The sequence below is a fragment of the Pelodiscus sinensis genome, chromosome 1, assembly GCF_049634645.1.
Source record: "Pelodiscus sinensis isolate JC-2024 chromosome 1, ASM4963464v1, whole genome shotgun sequence".
NCBI classification, from domain to species: domain Eukaryota; kingdom Metazoa; phylum Chordata; order Testudines; family Trionychidae; genus Pelodiscus; species Pelodiscus sinensis.
Genome location: NC_134711.1, coordinates 321945790 through 321970567, shown reverse-complemented (window position 1 = coordinate 321970567; position 24778 = coordinate 321945790). Strand labels below are relative to the sequence as shown.

General features: G+C 47.4%; 1 protein-coding gene across 3 annotated transcripts; it reads right to left on the bottom strand.

Moving 5' to 3' along the window:
• Nucleotides 1-3661: 3661 nt before the first annotated feature.
• Nucleotides 3662-24570, bottom strand: MRPL48 (mitochondrial ribosomal protein L48). 3 transcript variants are annotated; one of them, XM_075919574.1, is made up of 8 exons: nt 24429-24570; nt 22610-22662; nt 19451-19488; nt 13582-13667; nt 12660-12832; nt 7426-7528; nt 6254-6343; nt 3662-3956 (listed from the first exon to the last, which is right to left on the bottom strand). In XM_075919574.1, exons 1-8 carry the CDS (start codon nt 24447-24449, stop codon nt 3882-3884), a joined length of 639 nt encoding a protein of 212 aa, XP_075775689.1. In that variant the 5' UTR covers nt 24450-24570; the 3' UTR covers nt 3662-3881. The 3 variants fall into 3 exon arrangements, with proteins under 3 accessions (XP_075775689.1, XP_075775690.1, XP_075775691.1); XM_075919575.1 differs by having other exon boundaries at nt 22610-22678; nt 24429-24457; XM_075919576.1 differs by lacking the exons at nt 19451-19488; nt 22610-22662; nt 24429-24570 and adding an exon at nt 17901-18040.
• Between the last annotated feature and the right edge of the window lie 208 nt (nt 24571-24778).

Sequence of the window (24778 nt, the reverse complement as noted above, 5' to 3'; positions counted from 1 at the left end):
ATCAAAGTCAATAGATAGATTGCTAAAACAGGAAGGATATTACAGGCAGTCCCCAGGTTACGTACAAGATAGGGACTGTAGGTTTGTTCTTAAGTTGAATCTGTATGTAAGTCGGAACTGGCATCCAGATTCAGCCGCTGCTGAAACTGATCAGTTTCAACAGCGGCTGAATCTGGACGCCAGTTTCGACTAACATACAGATTCAACTTAAGAACCCCAGGCGTCCCCAAGTCAGCTGCTGCTGAAACTGATCAGCAGCTGATTCCAGGAAGCCCGGGGCAGAGCAACTCTGCCTCGGGCTTCCTGTAGTCAGCCGCTGGTCAGTTTCAGCAGCGGCTGACTTGGGGACGCCTGGGGCAGAGCAGCTCGGGTGCTGCTGGGTTGGTCCAGTAGCGCTGCCGCTCCTCGGCGCTACTGGACCAACCCAGCAGCACCCCAGCTGCTCTGCCCCAGGCATCCTGATTCAGCTGCTACAGACCAGGGAGACCAGGGAGACCAACCCGCAGCGCCCCACCTGCTCTACCACAGGCCCCGGGCTTGCTCCACGTCTCCCTGGTCTGCTGGGGGGGGCACTAGCTGCATTCCCCCCCCAGCAGACCAGGGAGACACGGAGCAAAGCAGCGGAGGACCCAGGCCGGACCCGCGGCACTTCCAGATCAGCGGAGGACCCGGGCCAGACCCGCGGATCTGGAAGTGCCGCGGGTCCGGCCCGGGTCCTCCGTGGCTTTGCTCAGCGTCTCCCTGGTCTGCAGACCTTCCCTGGTCTGCCGGACCCGCGGCGCTTCCAGATCAGCGCCGCGGGTCCGGCCCGGGTCCTCCACCACTTTGCTCCACGTCTCCCTGGTCTGCTGGCTCCCCCGGAAGACCAGGGAGACGGGGAGCAGCTTTTCTCGCCCCGGAGGAGGCGGGCGGCGGGACCAGGCGAGAAAATCCCCATTCGTAACTGCGGATCCAACATAAGTCGGATCCGCGTAACTCGGGGACTGCCTGTACTCAGAGAGCTGTTAGCACCTTCAGTGGTTATTAAGTAGGTGGTGTCCTAGCCAGCCCATATCACACTGAGTTCATTAGCATGTGAATTGAATTTGTGGATGAACTGTGATTCCAGTCCTTCTCTATGTATTCGGCTTGTGGAGCTGGCCTGTGACAAGACAGCCAGCTGTAGGTCTGTTAAACTATGGTTAGGCAGGCAGAAATGTTCATCAACAGGCTTCTGTGTGTTCCCTTTACATATATCCTATATATAGTAGTGGGGCACTGCTGGCATTTGATGGCATAGATCAAATTACTAGATGTGCAGTCAAATGACCCTTTGATGTTGTGGCTTATGTTTGCTCCAGTGATTAATTCATCAGTGTAGATATGGGGGCAGAGTTGGCATCTTTTTTGGTTGCAGGGCTGGGTTCCTGGAGGCTTATGATGTGGTTGTGTGGCATGGTTACCAGAAAGATAGAGCAAAGCAATGTGGGTAGGCATCCCATAGTGCACTGTTGTAGGAAGGTAGAGTTGATCCCTGTGCTTCTTGGGATTCCCTCGTATCTCTCTCTGTGAACTCTCCGTGCAGAGGAATGTCAAAGCAGCACAGCAGTCTCTCCTCCCCCCCGTAGAAGTAGTCTGACTGCTGTTGTGTTCCTAGCAGGGCAGAAGAGGTGCATTCCAATTATTTGTTCCCCAAATAGAGTGGCTCACTCAGCTGTCAGATACTTCCAGGAGCTTTGGAAGGGGAGGGGCGCATGCCTGCAGGGCAGCAGAGATCGTAAAACAGCATTTCCCAAAGTGTGGTCCACGGCCCAGCACTGGTCTTTAGGAAAACAAAATACCAGTCCTCAGAAAAATGTTCGTGCACGATTCTTGGGAGAGAGACCGCTACCAGGGCATCTCTGCCAGGCATGCTCCCAGGTGGCGGGGCTAGATCCGGCAGGCACTAGGACCCAGGGAGAAGGCCAGGCGCCGTGCACACCGATGCAGAATGCCCGGCATCGGATGCAGCCGGGGGAGCCAGTGCCGGCCGATAAAGTGGCCGGGATTGGGGCCAGGATAAAGAGCGGAACAACCCGCCGGACAGGTAGGGCCAGCGATATGCCCCAGGGCAAGGTGAGGCCCTCGGTTTTACCCACGAATGCAGGAGCAACAGGGGGAAGAGGACATGGGGCTACTCACCCGACCTCCAGGGCCCGTATGAGCCGAGTCACCCAGCAGGCCTGAGAGGGACCTTCTAATCTTACCGGTCCCAAATGGGGGTGTCAGGATCATGAGGGTTAACCAGCAGTCTGGGAACAAAGGGGTTAACTATGTCCCTTACCTAGCCAGGTGGAGTGGCCAATAGGAATGTAGGTAGGATTTTGAAACTGGGACAAAGGAATTTTTGTTTTTCCCCCTCTCCTTTGTCTCTGGGGAATTCCCTCCAGCTTCTGAGGAGACAGACATGTCTCTGTCTCTAAGGGTACGTCTAGACTACATGCCTCTGTCGCCAGAGGCATGTAGATTAGGCTACCAGACATAGTAAAATGAAGCGGCGATTTAAATAATCGCCGCTTCATTTAAATTTACATGGCTGCTGCGCTGAGCCGACAAACAGCTGATCAGCTGTTTGTCGGCTCAGCGCGGCAGCCATGTAAATTTAAATGAAGCGGCGATTATTTAAATCGCCGCTTCATTTTACTATGTCTGGTAGCCTAATCTACATGCCTCTGGCGACAGAGGCATGTAGTATAGACATACCCTAAGAGCCAATTCTTCACTTTCTGTAAGTAGGCTAAAATTTAGATAAATCTGTTAGGTTTTATTGTTTTATGGTTTGGGTATGGGATTTGCTGCTGTCTGTGCACTTTTTAAAAAAATGTTTTGGCTTTCCTTTGTAACCAAGTTCTAGGCGCATGGTATAGTTTCTCCCTGAGTATTACTTTGTTACTTTTTCATCTGATCATTATACTTGCAACAGGAATATTGTGGTGATAATAAAAGTTTTGCTCTTTTCTTTTTATTAACCTGGTATTGGTTAATTGTTGTGTCCTGGATTTACTTTAGGGGTGATATTTCCCAAGTGATCTCTCCCCTGGTTTCTTATTATTACTTGGGTGGTGGCAACGGAGATTTTATTCCCAAAATCTAGGCTGTTAAGATTTTGGGGGGGAAGTTTTATACCAAAGCCTGATAAATAAGGTTTTGGGGTACTTTTGCTGGCCCCTACTTCTGCATTTATCGTGCCAGAGTGGGGAAGGAGCCATGACAGGGGGTGAAGTAGACACCTCAGGATTGGGGTCGGGAAACCGCCCAGGGCAGCCGACTGGGCCCACTCATGTTGTCAAGGGGGGCTTTGGGAGGACCAGAAACAATTTATTTTCATATTCATCATTTGCTTAATGAATATGCAAATAAACATTACCAGTCCTCCAAAAGCTTGTGAATGGGTTTACTGGTCCCCAGTATCAAAAAGATTCAGAACCACTGGTCTATAGCAATAAGTGATAAGCTTTTGCTCATCGGTTAATCAGTTAATCGACTACACTATTACAACCCTAGTGGGACCTAAAGGCACGTCTTGAGTTCTAGACTGCCGTGTGCAAAGACTGCAGGATTGGACCCTCTATTTCTAAACCAATACATTGCAAAGGCACCCACACAAGAACAGGGCAGAAGGAATCAGACACGCAATCCAGCCTTTTCATCACCTCACAGCTGCCACTCTCTCTAAGAGTATATTTGACTTCATTAAAATAAGCTCCTTAACAGCACAGTGGAAACGTTTTCCAAGCAACAAACATATCAATAAGACAGTATTAAGAGATGCCTTTGAAGGTCACCAGAAGCCAATTAAAGGAGGCTGCAGCGTCACAAACACGGCTTAGAAATGAATTGGATGGTTTTAGCTGGACCTTGGCTCAGCTCATTTGCGCTTTCAGCTCTTCAAGTTCCGGTCGAGTCTTTAATCGAACCATGAAGTCTGCCTCTGTATGCTGGGGGGTAGGAGGGGAGAAATTAAAAAAAATAGGAATTAGTCTTGATCGTGTTCCAAAGTAACAGCAAGGCAACTATATCCTGATACTGGAAGAGGTAGCACCAATGTTCTGGCTTGGGCATGCCGTAAACATTGACAATTATACTTAGCCTCACAGTGATGGAATCCTTTCAAGCAGAGCTTCATGTGTCATGCTACTGTAGCTCAGTAACTCCATATTTTAATCTCTAGTATAATAGTTTTAACTCATCTGGAGTATTTTTCATCCCAGGATTTCAAAGCACTTTACATCCATAAACAAAGCAAGCATTACATCACTGCTACAACACAGGCTCAGAATCAGTGTTTTACAGATGAGGATATGAAGTCAGAGAGGGATTAAGAGACTCACCCAAGGATATAGTGAATCAGTGGCAGATGAAGGAATAGCCTTCAAAGGCTTTAATTCTCAGACCCCTGCCCTGAATCACACCCTCTTTAGAATCCATTGCATATTCGGGCATGAATCTTTGTGCAGAGACTGAATCATACACAGAGGTAATAAGTCTTTTGAGAGCTGAGAATTTATATTTCTTGAACAAAATGTGTTCTAAAAGGAGTTTTACCAGGGACTTAACTGAAACTGCTGACTGAGGGTCTGATTCTCCTCTCACTTAAGATGGACTAAACCAGTGGTCACCAACCAATAGATTGGGATTTAACCGTAGATCCAGGAGCCACTGACAGGCGATCCTCACTGGTTTGGCCGGGAAGCTATCAAGCACTGGCACTTCAGTTGCCCCTCCACCCACTGTCATGCTGCTCCTACCCTCTGCCTTGGAGCTGCCCCCTGGGAGCCTCCTGCTTGCTATGTACAGTATGGGAGGGAGAAGGGGGCGTGCTGATGTCAGGGCATCCCTCCTCCCCCCCTTCTTTACCCCATCTCCACACAGAGAGAAGGGAACAGAGGGAGCTTGGCAATGCAAATCTCTGCCACTCTCACACAGTGTGTGTGTCTCTGTCACTCTCACAAACACACACTGTCCTTCCCTCTCCTCTCCCGACCTAACACATAAGTGGGTGGGGGTGGTTGTTAACTCTTGCAAAGTGGGTTATTTTTTGGTTTGTGGCTGGTCTGTGCTTTTCATAATTTTCATTTCTCTCATGCTGAAATGTAATTTTTAGTGAATTCATAGTGAGTTCTAAAATGCCTAACCTGTCATGGCTGGAGTCATTCTCCCTATTGTAATTGCTGCTCCTGGAAGTGGCTGGCATGTCCCTGTAGCCCCTGAGAAAGGCAGAGCAGGGGTCTCCACATGCTGTCCTTGCCTGCAGACACCATGCTTGTAGCACCATTGATCAGTAATAGGGAACCATATAAGGGCCATGTATATGCCAGCTGCTTTCAGGAGTGGCGCAGGGCCAGGGCAGGAGTAAGCCTGCCTTAACCCCACTGTTCCACCATCTGGAAGCTGTTGCAGTTAAACGGTGCCCAGCTAGAGACTGCTTCCTGAACCACTGTGCTGCAGTGAGTTAGCTTCTGAGGTTTGCAGATCATGAGCTATTATGGATGGATAAGTTAGGAATAAGCAGAAAAAATAGGCAACCATTCAACACATGGAGATGGTCAAGTGCTGCAATTTGCATTGATAGCTGAAGTTCATTTTCAGAGACAGATACAGTCTGTTTTCTTGGAAGGAAATGGAAGATCTACCTATCTTAGGGCCTGAGCCAAATCTCACCAAAGCCCTTTGATTCAGTCCTTTAATTGTTATGATAATTCCCATTCCCTTAGCATCCAGGCACTATTGTAGAGCTGCCATCTCTTCAGGACTTCACAAGACCATCTGGAGCTCCACACCTTCTTGTGGGTTACCAAAGGCTAATGTAGTCCATGGATGCAGAGAGCATCACGGACAATGCATATTTCGTGGTCCACAAAAACTATCCTGAAAAAACAGCTTCCCAGAGCTGATTTGCTTTTGTAATACAAGGACAAGGACAAGCACATATAATGTATGGTGTCTTGAGGGCTTAAATTTTCTTCACCCCTTCACAGCAAAAGTCCTATATACCCAGAGCCCAAGTGAGGAGTGTGAACCTCAGTGCTCTGGTGAAACAGAATGTGAGAATGAGCTACTGCAGAAAGCAAACACAACCCCCTTCCTGCGAGGAAGGGTGATCTAGTAGTTACAAGAGGGCTCTTGGAGCTAGATTTTCTGGGTTCGATTCCTAATCTGCCAATGACTTTAACAGATTAACCGGGATTTTGCATCCCGATTCTAAATGTGAGGACATCAAGAAATTTAATGGTACCTCTTTCACTGACAGATGGACCCCTTCAGGCTGGTTACTCTGAATAATCTCCAAGAGTATTGGGGCAAGCGTTGAGCTCAAACCACTGATCTGAAAGAACAAACAAAATGCTGCAGAAGAAAAGGCAAACACAAAGTGACACAAGAAATATGGCAATTACAATGCAAAACCAAGGCAAAGCCCAAAGACAACCCTTGCAGTCCAAGCACTCTAGCCTAATGTATGTAACTTTAGTTTGCAGGGTATCTTAAGGACATAAGAAAGGCCATACTGGGTCAGACCAAAGGTCCTCTCTTCCGACAGTGGCCAATGCCAGATGCGCTAGAGGGAGTGAACAGACTAGGGAATCATCAAGTGATCCTTCTTCTGTCATTCATTTCTATCATCTAACAAACAGAGGCCAGGGACACCATTCCTACCCATCCTGGCTAATAGCCATTGATGGACCTAACCTCCATGAATTTATCTAGTTCTTTTTTGAACCCTGTTGAAGTCCTGATCTTCACAACATACTCTGGCAAGAAGTTCCACAGGTTGACTGTACGCTGCACGAAGAAAAACTTCCTTCTGTTTGTTTTAATTTGTACATTTCAAAGGAAGAAGCACAGAGGGGAACCTGCACTAGTGGAGACTGCTTTGCTGCCCGCTGGCGTGGGTTCCCACTGCCTCTCTCCCTTTGAAATATACAAGAGCCATGGGCGGCTCCCGTACATTCCAAAGGGAGAGGTGGAGTGGGATAGCGAGCGCCCCCATTATCAACTAGTCAATGGAAATTCCATCAAGTACTCGAGTTGCTGATTAATCCCTATCAGGTGAAGAGGCACTACCCTAGTAACATCCCTAGTAGGTGCAGAGATACATTCATACAGGGTGTAGATCTAGATTATAATCGAACAGTCAATGGAAATCCCATTGACTATTCAATTAGTTAGTCTATAAGGGCGCCTCTACCTTTGAACTGTATCAAGAGCCCTGCCCCTCTAATAGAGGCAGCAAGGGGAGGGGGGAGAAGTGACTAGTTGCATCACTAGTCAACTATCTGATAAGCTTCTACTTATTAGATAGTCGACTAGTTAGAGAGTTAGTTCATCTTGGTACAGTGCTTTGAGATCCTCAGATGTAAAGTACTGTACAAGAGGAGAGTGTCTTTACAAGCAAATAAAATTTCATACCTGAACAACTCGCTGGTGGGTTGTAAGAGTAGCATCGAGGGTTAGCTTGGAGCCATGTTCCTGCATAACCATTACCTCCATGGTTTTAGTGGGCATTGCATAGCTGTAGAAACAACAATTTAGCCTTTAGCAATTGGAGGAGGGAGGGGGGCAAATGAAGAAACCAGTGAAGTTTCAGCAGAAGAGAACATAGCAGGAAATGAAGCATTCATGAGAAATGAACTATGCAAACAAGACAGACTGCATTGGGGCTGGCATAAGCAAGACTGTATAATCATTTGTGTTACGAGACACAGAGGAGAGGCATTATTGCTTCCCAGAAGCTCTCTTAACCACAAACACTAACACAAGAGAACTTTAGTCAATGCCTTTGTTGGAGAGATTTAAAGCAAACATCATCTAATATACAGCTAATATACCAGTACCTAGTTTTTATTTTCATTAGCAGTCACTGAGCTGTATCTTTCACAGGGGCTATTAAGAAGGATAGAATCCTAGAACTGGAAGGGACCTTGAGAGGTCATCGAGTCCAATCCCCTGCCCTCACGCCAGGACTAAGCACCATCTAGAACATGGGTTCCCAGACTGGGGGGCATGAAGGAATTCCGGGGGGGGGGAGGCGACCCAGCCCCCCCGGGTCAATCCTCTCCCCCTAAGTTTTGCTGCTATTTTTGTTTTTCAGCACCAGTCAGTTCCTTTTTGTTTTTCCCTCGACAAGTTTTGCTGCAGGGCGGGGGGGGGGGGTCTCAAAAATCAAAAAGGGGGCATAATGCCGAAATGGTTGGGAACCACTGATCTAGATCATCCCTGATAGAGATCTATCCAAGCTGCTCTTAAATATCTCCACAGATGGAGACTCCACAACCTCCCTAGGCAATTTATTCCAGTGTTTAACCACCCTAACAATTAGCAAGTTTTTCCTAATGTTCACCCTAAACCTCCCTTGCTGCAATTTAAGACTTAATAGGTTGATCGGTTACATGAGATGATTTCTGTTCCCTGATTCAATGATTTGTGTGCAGGGCCTAACCAACAGCCTTGCAAATTTCAAATGGCCTATTTAAGTGGGTAGTTCTCTGATCTTCAAAGATTGTACTGTTGTTGATTCTAGCTCTGCAATTTGAGATTCACTAGCACTGTGACTATTTGCGTGTAAATTTTACTTTTGACCTGAATGTGCACTATAAAGCTTGTTTATTAGAATATTTCTGGATAGTAAATACATGCATATAATAAGTACTGTGCAAGTATTCAGATACCACTATGCTAGGTATGATCAGAGTATAGTTAGAAGAATAAAATATTCCCATAAAATTCCCTCTCCTTACATAAATGTCTGGTAATTTCCTAGTAATGTTCTAGGCTGCTGGGACTGCATTCAGAATCGTTGGTGGCATGGAAGATGCTAGCAGAAGCCCTAGATGTCAGAGAAATAGCTGGTGTTGCATGCCACTTGGAAATGCTTCATTTTCACCAATACGGGCCTAGTACGTACAGAGGAGAGAGACTTGGCCAAATTGCCAAAGTAACAACACTGAACTCTGTGGATTTATGCTGGTGTAAATGAGACAGAATTTGGCCCAGTGTGAACTGTTTATATTGCAATTCAGTTAGGAAGGAGAATAATCCCGTGGTTAAAGCACTGGACTCTGACTCAGGAGATCTGGGTTCAATGGCCAGGTCAGCCACTGTGTGACCCTGATCAAACCATTTAATATTTCTGGGCCTCAGTCAAAAAGGGCTAATAGATCTCTTCTCACCTACGGTGTCAGTCCCGTCTGTTTAGCCTGTAAGCTCTTGGAGCAGAGATTGTCTCTTGCTACATGTACAAGCACCTAGCACAATGAAGTCTTAACCTCAGTCAAGGCAGGCAGGCAATACGAGTAACAATCTGTGTAAGAATCACCTTCTCTAGCTCATGATGCAATAATCTAGGACAATGGTCCCCAACGTAGTGCCCGTGGGTGCCATGGCGCCCGCCGGGTCATTTCTGTGCGCTCGCCGAGTGATCGGGGCTGGCCCTGCCCACAGGCGCGCAGCACAGGGACAGAGCCAGCCCCGGGCATGCAGCACATGGGCAGCCCTGCCCCTGGGCATGCGGTGCATGGGCTGTGTCGGCCCCGGGCACGCGGCATATGCACATCCCCGCCTCTGGGCAAGCAGCACAGCAGCGGTGCCAGCCCCGGGCACACAGTGTATGGGCATCCCCGCCCCTGGGCGCACGGCATAGGATTGGTGCCGGCCCCGGCCGCATGTCATATGGGCAGCCCCACTCCTGAGCGTGCGGCACAGGAGAGGCGCCAGCTCGGGGACTGCAGCGCATGGGTGGCGCTGGCACCGGGTATACAGCCCCAAAAGGTTGAGGACCACTGATCTAGGACGCGGGGTCTTCCTGTAAATATTCATAGGTGCATGTGAGCAGAAAACATCCAAATTTCCTAGCATCTGTGGGTCTCAATTGTTTAACAGAGAGCTGGATTATTCAAGGGACTGGTGACCCACAGACCTTAAAGGCCAATGGGACCATACGATCATCTAGCCTAACCTCTACTGGATATCCAGGATCCAAGAGCCTTTTAATTTAACTCTGTGCCATTTGACAGCTGTTCACTGAATTATGAGAAATTTGTTAGTGAGAAGCCTCATTTTGTTGAGCATCCACAGTATAGAATGAGACCATCAGTACTGGTCTATGCATGCAGGACTTTAAACTCCATAACTGCTGATGCAGCACCTCATGCAGAGTCTAAAGAAATCAATTCACCTCTTTGCATTTTTAAATAGAATTTAAAACAGTGAGCATTATGCACTATGCACACATTAAACAGCATTCGGAGAGAGATTTCCATGTGCGTTAACTTTCTTTTATAGTAGCTATGACAGGTCCTTTGGGCAACATCATGAAGGCCCAAAGGAATCAAGCACTTATAATCACAGTGGCTGGTCAAAACTACACAGATACTCTTTGCACATCTCCCTCACTGAAGTGTCACAAATGGCTTGGTTTCTACCTGTAACTATTGCTTTCCAAATATAATGCCTCTGCAAAGACACTGCAGAAGTCACTCACCCTGCTACATGATCCACAGACCCATTCAGAATAGTACAGCTGCACGCTGGCTTCTCAGGTCTGATATTGGAATCACAGTTATAAGAGACTCTGTCCCTCCATCTCAAGGAGGGCATCATGACTCTAAACTAGAGATGAGCGGGACTAGTATGGATCTGACAAGGAATACATTCAAAGAATATTTCCTTAATGATATTGTGTCTGCAGATCCCCAATGTAAGACAGCAGGGAAATAGTTAAAGTTCACATGTTAAATGTCGTTATTAGCATCCAGCGTGAATATCATTTTTGGATGAGCAGGAATAATTCACACATCGTAGAGCTGTTGTTACAAATAATCTACAGGCTCAGATAATGCTGCAGCAGATCACATGTCTAACTACCCCCATGGACAGAAACAAAGTGAAAGCATAAATCCTAGTGACAATATTGGGGTCCCTGGAGAAGAAGAACTACAACTCTCCCCTCCCACATCTAGTTCAATCTAGCCTCTGCTATTTATAAACTGAACAAGTGCAGGACAGCCCCTCTGCAAAAGCTGCCTTGTGACAAGCCTTTCCATGGCTTCAGGAAGCAAAAATACAGACCTTGAAGGCTCACTCGTCCTATTTTTAGGAAAATTATAGCTGTGGCAGAAAAAGCAATATGTAGGACAAAGCCCACTGTTCTGCCTGATCCAAGCTCCATGCTGCTTCTGCAATTGTCAGAGCTTTTAGATGAGGAAAAGACCAAGGCAGACTGGTGAAAAGGGAGCTTGTCTCTAAATGTGGGGCAGGGAAGAACGATCCATCCACGCAACAGATGTACAGGAACAAAATCTGCAACAAAAGTGAAATGTAGCAAAAGGAAAAGAATCCAGCACAACCGAAAGAAGTGAGATAGGGCATTTCAACACCCCACAACATGTGGAAAAGACACATGGAGGGCTAAGACTCTAATTATATTTATGCCACTTTTCATCTTCAAAGAACTCTACCCACATCCAGCCATCCTCAAGAACTATGAGGTAAGCAGGCATTAGTCAATACATTTTGCAGATGGAAAAGCTTGCACAGAGAGACAGCAAGTCAATGAAGCAGCCAGGATTAGAACTCAGAAGTTCCCCTTTCCCATTCCTATGCTCAAACCACTAGCTAATGCCCCTTTCTCCACTGACTGAAAACTGAGAGGTAATTCTTCCCTGAAATCTAAATGGCCAGTCTTTTTCCTAGGGTTGCCAGGTGTCCGGTTTTGAACTGGACAGTCCAGTATTTGAGCTTTCTGTTCGGGAAACAAATTGAGAAAATATAAATGTTTGGTATTTTCTAAATAAGATGTAATGTCGATTGTGATGTAATGTCAAGTGTGTCCGGTATTTTTGCTGAAACCATCTAGCAACCCTTCTGTGACAGGGTCAGGTCAGGGAGCTACTACAGAGAGGGGGGCCTATTTGAAATCATGGGAAGGTGGGCGGGTGAAGCCCGCCCACATTCTAAAAGCCCCTCCCCAACCTTATGGGAGGGACACTGAACCCATGTTCAACTGAATCCGGGGGACAAAAAATGACAACAGGGTCAAGGAGTGCGGGGAAAAGGCAGCCCAAAAGGGTAATAACCCCTGGCAGAAAAAAATAGCAGATAACTGCAGCCCAATTAGATGCAGCTGGGAGGGAGCTGACTCAAGCTGATTGGGGCCAGCTGACTTCTCTGCTGGCTGACTGAGGGCTTTAAAAGCCTCAGCAGTTGGAGGCTGGGGGAGAGTGTGAGAGGACGAGAGGAAGGGGAAGGGGGAGGGGGAGAAATCTGGATCAGCACTAGGTAAAGGCAGCTAGGGCGGGAGCCTGAGGGCACGTGGTCGGGCTCCCTACCATTGAGACCCGCTGCAAAACCCCAACCCCTGGGGCTAGGAGTAAGAGGCCTACCCAGTGGTGGCTTGGGGAAGAGGGGCCCTTGCCACACCTTTTTCCTACTTGAACAGAGCTCTCACTGAGGGCGGAGGAGAACCCATGGAGACAAAGAACAGAAGAGAGGAAAATTCAGACACACACAAATGTCACAAAGGCCTCTGTGTTCTTGTCTGTGCAACACCTTCACGGCTCTCCTTTCTGTGCTGTATCCCAGCAAGACCAAAGTACACAGCTGTGTCACAGACGCACACAGATCACACACAGTGGCGGTCTGTATACCTTTCTTTTACTCTAATGGAGAATCGGTTGCAGAGTTTATGAACATATTGAGCATAATGCTCCACCAGGCACATGTCGTATGCAGTCATCTGTATGTTCAGGTCTCCATATTCATGATCTGATCCCACATTAATCTCCTTCATCTGTACCTTGTCCCTTTTCTTCTTTGAAACCTGTAAGAAAGCATAATACCATTCAGCATTCTTGGAAATGTCTAACTATACAAGAGTCATACTCAGTAGTGATCGGGACAGAGGACTGGTAGCCTGGACTGTATTCCTACCTCTGACACTGATTTCTGAGTAACCTTGGGCAAGTCAAGGCTTCTCAGTGCTCATTTTTTCCTGGTTGTAAAATCAGAGTACTTAATTTATTGAAGTGTTCTGAGGCTTAATTGGTTGAGGTCCTGCAATGGCAGACCTTACAGAAGCACCACACTCTCCTGAACAATGTATGCTTAGCATGATAAACTACTTCTTCCAGAAGGAACTAAGGAGTTGGAACAAACTGCTTCTGTTTCAGCCTCTGCCTCTGAGGCACCTGTCTAGATGAATTATTGTGTCATTTTTCCAGAAATGTCTCCCTTCCAAAATCCAAGAAAAGTAAACAGTTTAAAATGGTCGGAGACTTTACTTGCTAATATTTAGCAATTGCTTGTGATTGGTTTGGTTAAATTCAACACACTTAAGTTTCCATTAGCCAAGCCACTTAAGAGACTTCAATAAAGAAGTAATGAACAGCAGAATGTATTTTTGTAGTGCTTTGACTAGGATATTTCTCTGGGAGCAGCAAAAGGAAAGCAACATACTCTTTTCTTCTATCGTCAGCAGCCCATAGAATTAGCAGCACCAATACTTTAATTAGTCTATAAACATATCCTAATAGATTGGAAGCCAGCACTGCCAGAGTGTGAAATGCCTACCTCAACTGGAAGCAGGTGTCTGAACCTCCCAATGCCATGTGTAGGCTGGGACCTATAGTGTCTCTTGCAGCTCAGCGTCATGCTGCCTTTAAAGAGAAAGAACAAAACAGCTTTCAATGAAAGGTCAGACAGCTCCTCTCCCGACAAAGCTGTGCAAGTATGGAAGATAGGGGCAACCAGGAATCTCCTGAGGAGAGGTGGGACAGAAGCCTGGAAGAAGAGAGTCCGTCTGTCTGCCATTAGTTATTTTACAGCAGTGGTTCTCACCCTTTCTGGACTTCTGTATCCCTTCCAGGAGTCTGATTTGTCTTGCATACTCCCTAGTTTCAGCTCACTTAAAAACTACTTGTTTACAAAAATCAGACAAAAATACAAAAGGTGCCACAGCACCCTATTACTGAAAGATTGCTTCATTTTGCTTTTTTACCATATGGGCTATGCCCACGAAAGCTCATGATACCATCTATATGTTTTGTTAGTGTATAAAGTGCTACCAGACCATTTGTTGTTTTTGGAATATAAATGTTGTACTTACATTTCAGTGCATATGAAGTAGTATAAACAAATCACTGTGTGAAATTTTAGTTTGCACTGACTTTGCTAGTGCTTTTAAAGGTTACCTGTTGTAAAACTAAGCAAATATCTAGATGAGCTGATGTACCCCCTGGAAGACCTCTGTGAATCCCTGTCTTAGAACCACTGTTTTAGAGGGGCCACAGGTGAGCAAGATGCTTCATATAGAAGACATGCCCCTGCCCCAGTCTACAGTGTAGGTTACTCAGAGTTAGGCATGTAATAGGAAAAATCCTATTTTTTATTGTAATGATATTTTATGTTGTATACTTTGCCAAATTATTTTGAAGTAGAAATAGATTTAGATTTTTATAGTTATTGTAGAAAATATTTAGAATTATTGTAGAAAAATTTAGATTATGGTTATTATTTTGGTTTTAGTTTTAAAGTAGACTAGGAGGCTGCACCCCCTGCTTGCTACGTTCACCACCCCACCACCCTCGTCCGCCACAGCCAGATCATGGCCTCTCTCCCTACCCATGCCACAGCAGGAGGGGGGCCACCAGCTCTTTCTGCAGCCAGGATCGAGGCTGGGGACAGGACGTTACGACCAGACGAGGGCTGGGCCCCGATTGGAGCCTTGTTGTCCAGGCTTAATTTTAAATAAAGTAAAATATTATGTCCAACACAAAAAGGTTTCAACATTGTTTTTATTAATGGCAAGGGTGGGAACTTTTGGGGGGTTCTGGCGGTGGGCCCCAGGCCACCTCAGGTTCAGTGCTGTAGTATGACAGGGTGCAGAGAGTCTTGAGCACGCAAATCACAAAGCTGCTGTCTGAGCAAGTGGGGCGATCCCTATCCACCTGGCCTGGCCCTGTAACAGCTGCTTGCTGAAGGAGCGCTTCTCCTTAGCACTGCCAAGGTTGGCTGGCCTGGGGCTGCTCACCCTGGACAGTCTCTAGTCTTTTTCCTCCCCTACAGCCACTGTGGAGAAGGGAGGAGGGGAAAAGCAGCATGGCTAAGGGCAGAGGGGAGGCAAGACGAAAACTTTTCCTGCAGGATGCAGAGTGACATACTGACATCACTTTGTCGTCCTGCAGGAAAAGGTTTTTTTAATACAGAGAGAGCTTATAATATAGTGGAAGAATGTAATCATTTGCTTTTTCTTGAAATTTTGTTTGTAACCCTTGTTCTTGTTTTTATGATGTGTGAGAGTAAAGAATGTGAGAGAGATAAGGGTGAGGGTCACCACTGAACCAGGGATACTGAAAGGAAGGTTCCAACAATGGACTGGATGACATAACGAAAGAGGGCAAATGGGCAGGCAACCCAGATGCTGAGGGAAAAGGGCAAGCATGTATCAATTGGGACAATTGGGGTATTTGTGATCAAAACCAGCTTAGCATGGCAGAACAAAAATAAGAGATACAACTGGAGATAAACATCCATCAGAAAAACAGCATAACGATGTAAAACTTAATGATCCCAATGAAGAAAAACTACAGGCAATCCCCGAGTTACGCGGATCCGACTTATGTCGGATCCGCAGTTACGAACGGGGATTTTCTCGCCCCAGAGGACTGGAGCGGCGGGACGCCTGGTCCTGCTGCCCGCCTCCTCTGGGGCGAGAAAAGCTGCTCCCCGGAAGCTCATCTGGAAGCGGCCGCGGGTCCGGCCCCGGGTCCTCCGCCGCTTTGCTCCCCGTCTCCCTGGTCTGCTGGGGGGGGGGGGGGGGGGGGAGGAAACGCAGCTAGTGCCCCCCCCCCCCCAGCAGACCAGGGAGACGTGGAGCAAAGCCCGGGGCCTGTGGTAGAGCAGGTGGGGCGCTGCCGGTTGGTCCCGCAGCACCGCTCCTTGGCGCTACTGGACCAACCCGGCAGCACCCCAGCTGCTCTGCCCCAGGTGTCCTGATTCAGCCGCTGCTGATCAGTTTCAGCAGTGGCTGAATCAGGACGCCTGGGGCAGAGCAGCTGGGGTGCTGCTGGGTTGGTCCAGTAGCGCCGAGGAGCGGCCGCGCTACTGGACCAACCCAGCAGCACCCGAGCTGCTCTGCCCCAGGCGTCCCCAAGTCAGCCGCTGCTGAAACTGACCAGCGGCTGACTACAGGAAGCCCGAGGCAGAGTTGCTCTGCCCCGGGCTTCCTGGAATCAGCTGCTGATCAGTTTCAGCAGCAGCTGACTTGGGGACGCCTGGGGTTCTTAAGTTGAATCTGTATGTAAGTCAGAACTGGTGTCCAGATTCAGCCGCTGTTGAAACTGATCAGTTTCAGCAGCGGCTGAATCTGGATGCCAGTTCCGACTTACATACAGATTCAACTTAAGAACAAACCTACAGTCCCTATCTTGTACGTAACCCGGGGACTGCCTGTACTACAAATAGGGACTGCTTTGCCATGAAACTTTGGGGAACGCCCTGCCAAGACTGGAGTATAGATCCAGACTGACAGACCTCCCCACTCCTCTGCCCATGATCAATCCATGGACTGGTAAATATAACATCAAGTGGTGGGACTCTGTGTGTGTCTATGTAAGCATATGCTAACTGCTTTGCCATTGTATTTTCAATAAACACGGCATATTGCCTTTTCCCCCGAAAAGATCCCGTGTGCTTCTTATAAACATAATACATGTACCCCACACACCATAGAAAGTCAGTTAAGTGAACTGGGGAGGGAGTAAATATGTGCAACAAATAAGGGTGCGTCTGTCCCATTGTCTTGTCCTATGCTTGAGTAAGACAAACGAGGAAAGGGTAATGACTTGACAGACCACAGTAGAGTGAAGCAGAGAAACGGAAGGAACCCCTAGCATAGCGAAACTCAAGGGGTTCAGCGTGGAGAGGGCTGGAGCAAGATGGTAGTGCTGAAACAGTAATGGATCCGGTCTTTTAATCATGTGAGAGGACTACTACATTGTAACAGAATCCATCAGCACAGTAGATCTTGATATGTAGAAATGGAACCTTAAATTGGGTTTAAGATTGGTTCCACTAAGAGTTCCTGACCCAGTGTAGACTGGGAACATTGGGCTAGATTCACAAAAGGACTTAGGTATTTGACTGCCACTTCAGTCATGAAATCTCAAAAATCAGGCCACACTGGGCATCACCAAAAAACCCTCAGCTGCTGCCAAGGTCTGTGGCATAAACTCACTCAGCACTAGGGATATAAAATCCCATTTAACCAGTTAACTGGGATCTCGCGGGCAGGGGGGATTTTAGCCCGACTGCAGTGTGACACAGCAGGCCTGGTCAAGCTGGAGCAGCCTACCATCCACAGCATGACAGGCCCAGCTGGAGGAGTGGCCCCACGCCCAGGCTGCTCCTGCCAGACCAGGCCGAATCTGCTGCGGGTGGAGGGCTGCTCTGGCCGGGCCAGGTCCATGGCATAGCAGGCCCAGCCAGGCTGGAACACTCCTAAGCCTGCGGTGCAGTGGACCCAGACGGGCTGAAGTAGGCCTCCTGCCTGCCAGGCTTCCGGTTACATCCCTACTCAGCATCTACACTTCTGCAGTGAAAGTCCTCTGGGCACTTACGGCTCTGCTTCTGAGCATGCGCATTGCAGCTCCACACCAGGTGCCCAGATATCCAAGCCCCAAAGCGATGCACAATCCAGAGGAAGACAAGTGTTCCTCCACTTCACTACTTGTCTGTTGTACTCAATCGAGCAAGCATGCCCAAAGCTCATCCACTGGACCAGGGCCCTATAGGCCAGTTTACAGAAAATGGCTGCAGGGGAAAGGTGGGAAAAGGAAACAGGAGGAGAAAGACTCCTTCATAACTTACAATGCAGTGGTCAGGGTGCTCACCTGGAATGTCGGAGACCCCATGTCAACTTCCCCCTCTGCCTGATGAGGAAAAAGGAATCTAAACAGGGATCTGCCATCTCAGGTGAGTGCCCTAGCCCCCAGTCTATTGGACAGTATGATATGGGGCTCTCTCAGTCTCTTCGGTTGGAGCTGTTCCCCTGGGAATAAACGATGAAAAAAAAAATGACTGGGACAGAGTGCGCACACAAGCATAAGAATGACTCTCTAGCCCGGGGCTGGAGCACTCCACAGTGGGGAGCTTCAACAGAAGAGATCAAGGGAGCCCAGTACAAGAACATAGCCCCATGGCAAGGGCACTCAGACAAGCAGCAGAGCCCATTCAAATCCCTTCTCATCAGGCACAGGGTGGAACTGAGCCATGGTTTCTCACATCCCAGCAGAGTACCCTACCACCGGCCTAAATGTTACTGGGCAGGTACTCTTCCTCTCCCCTCCCTGCTCCAGCTTTTTCCAAAAATGGGGCAGGCACCTAACACCCCTCCCCCCCTCCCGCCCCCAATAGGGTTTGCAGCTTAGAATCCCAAGCAGAGAGAAGTGACTCCCTGCAACCTGGATTTAGGAGCAAGAGGGGCGGGGCTTAGGACTAGGGATGTTAGGAAACAAGTAATCAGCTAATCGTGTAAAATTTCTATCGACTACACGATTAGTCGATAAGGGAGGAAACCTCCAGGAGCTACCCCTTCGGTGGCTCTGCAGTTTAAATGTAGTAAGTCCAGCTCTTACTACATTTAAACTGCAGAGCTGCTGCAGGAGAAGCTCCTGAACCTGGCATGAGCCAGGCCTCAGCAAAAAGCTTCCAATGCTGCTTCTGTTCGAGGCCAGGGGTGCAGCAGGGTGAAGTGGGATGCAGGATGGGCAGGCGGCACTGTGGAGACAGTCCTGGGGGAAACTGGCTTTTAAGCCAGCTCCCCCCAGCACCGGCTCCTGCTCCCTCCCCTGCTCCCTCTTAGACAGAGGCGGGGGGGGGGGTGCAAATAGTCAACTCAACTACCAGATAAGCCTAAGCTTCAATACACCCCTCTCCTTAGCCAATGAGAAATACCATTTAGGTGGAGAGCTGTTTAGTGTGCTGGCTTCTGTGACTCCCATTCCAAGGTGCATTTCTGCCCATACACATTTCTGCCCATACATTGCACAGAGCTGAGATGCCACACTAACATTTGTGAATCCCAGGGATTGTTTAGGTGCCTACAAGTTAAATGTGGTGCTGTTCAGCATCACCATGCCCACATCTCTTTGTGAATACAGCCCACAGTCTATAGCAGATGTTTCTCCACAACATAAAGTCAGTCTCACTAGAACACTCTGCTTAGCTGAGTCCCAGGAATGGAACAAGAGGAGGATTTGTGATCAGATCAAATGTGCGACTGAATGCTAGTCTGGTGCCTGGCTGAATAATTCATTTTAACACCATCATTAAGCTCAAATTTGGTTTAAAGAATTAAGCAGCAAGGCAACATGAGGGCTAAAATATCAGATACACTAAAAACCTTGTTGTATTATATTCAAAATCTACAGCAAGTTCTTACCTACAGCACAGATGGGGCTCCCTCTGGCTGCTGTTATGCTAAAGGAAAAGCCAAGATGAAAGTTAAAAGCTGTTGTTTCATTTATAAAAGTACTATATAGAATTTCAGTCTCTAAATGGAGAGTCATTCTTGAGTGGCAGGTTTTACAGGCAGAGTGTGGAAACTGGCTGAGAGTTTTACCTAACTATGGCTCTCATTACTGCATTATCTGCATACCTCACACCCATTAATGGATTTTATCCTCACATCACCCCATTGCTTAGAGTAGCATTATGCTCACAGGACAGATTAAATGACTTTTCCAGCACACACAGAGTCTGGGGTTGAGCTGAAAAGTGACCTCAGATATCCCAAACCACAGTCCGGTGCACCATCCACTGGACTCGGGGTGTCAAAATCCCTTGAGGGAGGGAGAGAGAGATTCCTTATTTCAGAAGCTGAATGGCAACCTCTGCTTTATCCACAGTGCAGACTTCATTGACATCAGCAGGACAATCACAACAATCAAGGAGCCAATAATAGCTTTTATGTAGTAACTAAAAGTTTTATTTATTCTTGCATTTCTCTAATGGAACTCTCAATTCCCACCGCGGGAAGACTTCACTCCCATGCCAAAACATTCCATCTGCTACAGTGATACATTAACATTGACATTACAACACCATCACGGAGCTTTAGAACTGATGCTGTGATCAAATTAATAAGTAGGTTACCCAGCTCACTGCAAACTCAGACAGACATATTCTTATGACATCATGACACTGGTTTATTTCCCACACCCCACTTACATCTGGAAGATCATGTCTGCTTTCTTCTTTCTGTTTTAAGTTTAGATTCTGCACAGTTTGAGTATGGCATATGAGCTATAAATGCATAACGCACACCAGATCTGGCCCAGGGATTCTGAGTTTGACACCCATTCAGCTGATCAGAGAGACCATTCTTCCTACACTGATGGTGCAAGGAATCATCTCTTCTACAGATCGTGCTATTGCAAGAGGTTCCAGATGTCATCTGAAACATTCCTTTCCCTGTATCTCAATGGTTTTCCTTTGTCTGATACTATTTTTCAGCTGTGTGATTTTTTTTAGAGCTGTCAATCACAGTTAACTCATGCAATTAACTCAAATTAATCATGATTAATCACACTTAAACAGAATGCCAATTGAAATTAAATATTTTGGGATGTTTTTCTACCTTTTCAAATATATTGATTTCTATTACAGAATGCAAAGTGTACAGTGATCACTTTTTATATTATTTTGGATTACAAATATTTGCAGTGCAAAAATGGTAAACAAAAGAAACAGTATTTTTCAATGTACCTCATCCAAGTACAGCAATACACAATCTCCTTATCGTGAAAGTGTAACTTACAAACATTAGGGGTTTTTGTTACATAAATGCACTCACAAACAAAACAATGTACAACTTTAGAGTCTACAAGTCTATTCAGTCCTACTTCTTCAGCCAATTGATAAGACAATTAAGTTTGCTTACAATTACAGGAAATATTGTTGCTTGCTTGCTTGCTTCTTTTTTACACTTGAAAGTGAGAACAGGCATTCTCCCGCCACGTTTTTATCCGGCATTGAAAGATATTTGTTTCATGCACATGCTTATCGGATAAATGCTTATCGGATAATCAGTCAACTAGTCGATTCCCCCTCTCCCACTCCTGCTGCCTCTATCAGATACAGGCAGCAAAGCAGGGTGGGGGAGGAAGGGGTACTTCAAAGCGGCAGTGCTGCACAGCTGAGCCAGAGAGCACCTATGCAGCTGCCCCTTTAAAATGCCAAGGCAGCGTTCAAATGGGCAGTGCTGCACAACTGAGCTAGGGATCAGCTGTGTGGCACTGCCAAACATGGAGCCTGGGTCAGTTGGGGACTCCCCAGCTGATCCTGGGCTCCAGTGCAGCATTTCCACGGAACCCACAATCAGCTGGAAAGTCCCCAGCTGACCAGGAGTTCTGGGGAAATGCCATGTGGAACCCGCAGTCAGCAAGGGGAGTCCCCAGCTGACCCAGGCTCTATGTGGCATTTCAAATCAGCAGCACAGCATGGAGCCCGGGGTCAGCAGGGTATTCTGAGTCCCCTACTGACTCCGGGCTCCATACTGAGCTGCTGCTTTGAAGTGCACAAAAATCCCCACCGGAGACTTCCTGCTGGCCCTGAGCTGCACAGAGTTACATAACATAAGAATGGCCGTACTGGGTCAGACCAAAGGTCCATCTTGCCCAGTATCCTGTCTGCCAACAGTGGCCAGCGCCAGGTGCCCCAGAGGGGGTGGACCGAAGACAATGATCAAGCAATTTGTCTTGTGCCATCCATTTCCAGCCTCTAACAAACAGAGGCCAGGGACACCATTTCTATCCCCTAATAGCCTTTTATGGACCTAAGCTCCATGAAATTATATAGCTTCTCTTTAAACTCTGTTATAGTCCTAGCCTTCACAGCTCCCACTAGCAAGGAGTTCCACAGGTTGACTGTGCACTGTGTGAAGAAGAACTTTCTTGTATTAGTTTTAAACCTGCTACCCATTAATTTCATTTGGTGTCTTCTAGTTCTTTTATTATGGGAACAAGTAAATAACTTTTCTTTATTCACTCTCTCCACACCACTCATGATTTTATAGACCTCTATCATATCCCCCCTCAGTCTCCTCTTTTCTAAACTGAAAAGTCCCAGCCGCTTTAGCCTCCTTTCATATGGTACCCGTTCCAAACCCCTAATCATTTTAGTTGCCCTTTTCTGAACCCACCTGGGGCTCTTGTACATTTCAAAGGAGGAATGCAGAAGTGCCTATCGACTAGTCGATGAAAATTCCATTGACAACTCGACTAGTAAATTAAGCATTACTTAACATCCTTAGGGAGCACAGTACACTTTGTATTCTGTGTTGTAATTGAAATATATTTGAAAATGTAGAAAACAATCAAAATATTTAAATAAATGGTATTATATTACTGTTTAATTGCATCATTAATCAGGATGAATTTTTTTAATCACATGATTAATTGCAATTAATGTTTTTAGTCATTTGACAGCCCTAATGATTTTTTAATTTTATAAGCTTTCTGGGCTTGTTAATAAGAGAGACAAGGTATAAAAATGTTATCTTGAATCTTACGTTTGCTCAGTCAGATTTCAGAATCCTTACCTGCTAAGAGCAAATGCCTGTTTTAGAAACATTTCCTTCCCTAGGCATAGCACCTATAACAAACCAACACTGTTAGAACACAAACACGTAAGAAAAGCAACAAGAAGGTTTTCAAAGCAATCAGTTCTTAGTTTACTCATCTTGGAATGCATCTTTCTTAACAAAATTCAGTAACTTCATAATGTATCAATAAACTTCCCAACCAGTTGTTATTGGCCTAAAGCAAATCATCACTTCTAAGTACACTGCTACAATACAAAATGGGACAGAGTAACAGAAAGATAGATAACTGTAATTTCTCTTTTGTACACGTGGATTCCAACAATTTGATATTAAGGCACCCAATATTGACTAAATTCATCCCAGATATCACTCCACTAACTATGTTGAACTATATAATTTACCTTCCCATTTACTCCAGCTACACATGGTTTAATAAAGACACAATTCCACTTCTCTGCAATAATATCTAACATCCACCCAAAACACCTGTGGATTGGATAAATGGACAGTAAGATGGATAGAAAGATGGCTAGAAGGCCGGGCCCAGCGGGTAGTGATCAACGGCTCGATGTCAGGATGGTGGTCGGTTTCTAGCGGAGTGCCCCAAAGTTCGGTTCTAGGACCGGTATTGTTCAATATCTTTATTAATGACCTGGATGAGGGGATGGATTGCACCCTCAGCAAGTTTGACGATGACACTAAGCTAGGAGGAGAGGTAGATACGCTTGAGGGCAGAGACAGGGTCCAGAGTGACTTAGACAAAGTGGAGGATTGGGCCACAAGAACTCTGATGAGGTTCAACAAGGACAAGTGCAGAGTCCTGCACTTGGGATGGAAGAATCCCAAGCATTGTTACAGGCTGGGGACCAACCAGTTAAGTAGTACTGCAGAAAAGGACATGGGGGTTACAGTGGATGAGAAGCTGGATATGAGTCAACAGTGTGCCCTTGTAGCCAAGAAGGCTAATGGCATATTAGGTTGCATTAAGAGGAGCATCGCCAGCAGATCCAGAGATGTCATTATTCGGCTTTGGTGAGGCCACATCTGGAGTATTGTGTCCAGTTCTGGGCCCCCCACTACAAAAAGGATGTGGATGCATTGGAGAGGGCAACCAAAATGATTAGGGGGCTGGAGCATATGACCTACGAGGAGAGGCTGAGGGAGTTGGGTCTGTTTAGTCTGCAGAAGCGAAGAGCGAGGGGGGATTTGATAGCAGCCTTCAACTTCCTGAAGGGAGGTTCTAAAGAGGATGGAGAGAGGCTGTTCTCAGTAGTGACGGTTGGCAGAACAAGGAGCGATGGTCTCAAGTTACAGTGGGGGAGGTCCAGGTTGGACATTAGGAAAAACTATTTCACTAGGAGGGTGGTGAAGCACTGGAACGGGTTACCTAGGGAAGCAGTGGAGTCTCCATCCCTAGAGGTGTTTTAAGTCTCGGCTTGACAAAGCCCTGGCTGGGTTGATTTAGTTGGGATTGGTCCTTCCTTGGGCAGGGGGCTGGACTTGACGACCTTCTGAGGTCTCTTCCAGCTCTATGATCAGCCTCCTCAATAACTTCCCTGCCCCCCAACTGCCTTCCAGGGCATCCTTCCCACAGTGCCCAGCCCCCCAATGGAACCACCTTCCCTGGCACCCCTCCCCCATGCCCAACGGCCCCCATGGAACCACCTTCCCCAGAGCCCCCTCCTGGCCCAGTCCCCCCACAGAACCACCTTCCCCGGCACCCCCCACGTGCCCAACCCCCCCAATCACCTTCCTCGGCGCCCCTTCCTCCCCCACGTGTAACAACCTCCCCACGCCCCTCCCCCCGGGTAAATACCTTTCCCAGCGCCGAGCGCATCCTCGCCCGCCGCCCGGCCCGAACCGCAGAATCCCGGCAGGAAGCGGGGGGAGGTCAGTCAGGCAAACGGGTCCCCGCGCTCCAGAGTCCGGTGGAATGCGTAACCTCCCCCCCACTCCCAAAGCCTCACCCCTTCAGTTCCGCAGCAAATCGGTTCCCTCGCCCGCTGCCTGGGCCAGGCGGGGTTAATTCCGGATTCCCGCCCCACCCGGTGCCATTAGCCAATCAGAGCATGGCTGGCGTTCTAGGGGCGGGGCGGCCTTGCCGGGGGGAAGCACATCTCGCTCTAGAGCGGCCCTGAGGAGAGGGGGGGATTTGCATACCTCAGG

Bases quoted from the DNA above. Each gene is read 5' to 3' on its own strand.
- MRPL48 (XM_075919574.1), bottom strand. From the start codon at position 24,449: ATGCGCTCGGCGCTGGGAAAG. The intron at 19,489-22,609 runs GTAAGGATTCTG...CTTTTCCTTTAG, and splicing joins CAGGCATTTGCTCTTAGCAG to CATAACAGCAGCCAGAGGGA. The intron at 6,344-7,425 runs GTATGAAATTTT...TTGTTCTTTCAG, and splicing joins CCCACCAGCGAGTTGTTCAG to ATCAGTGGTTTGAGCTCAAC.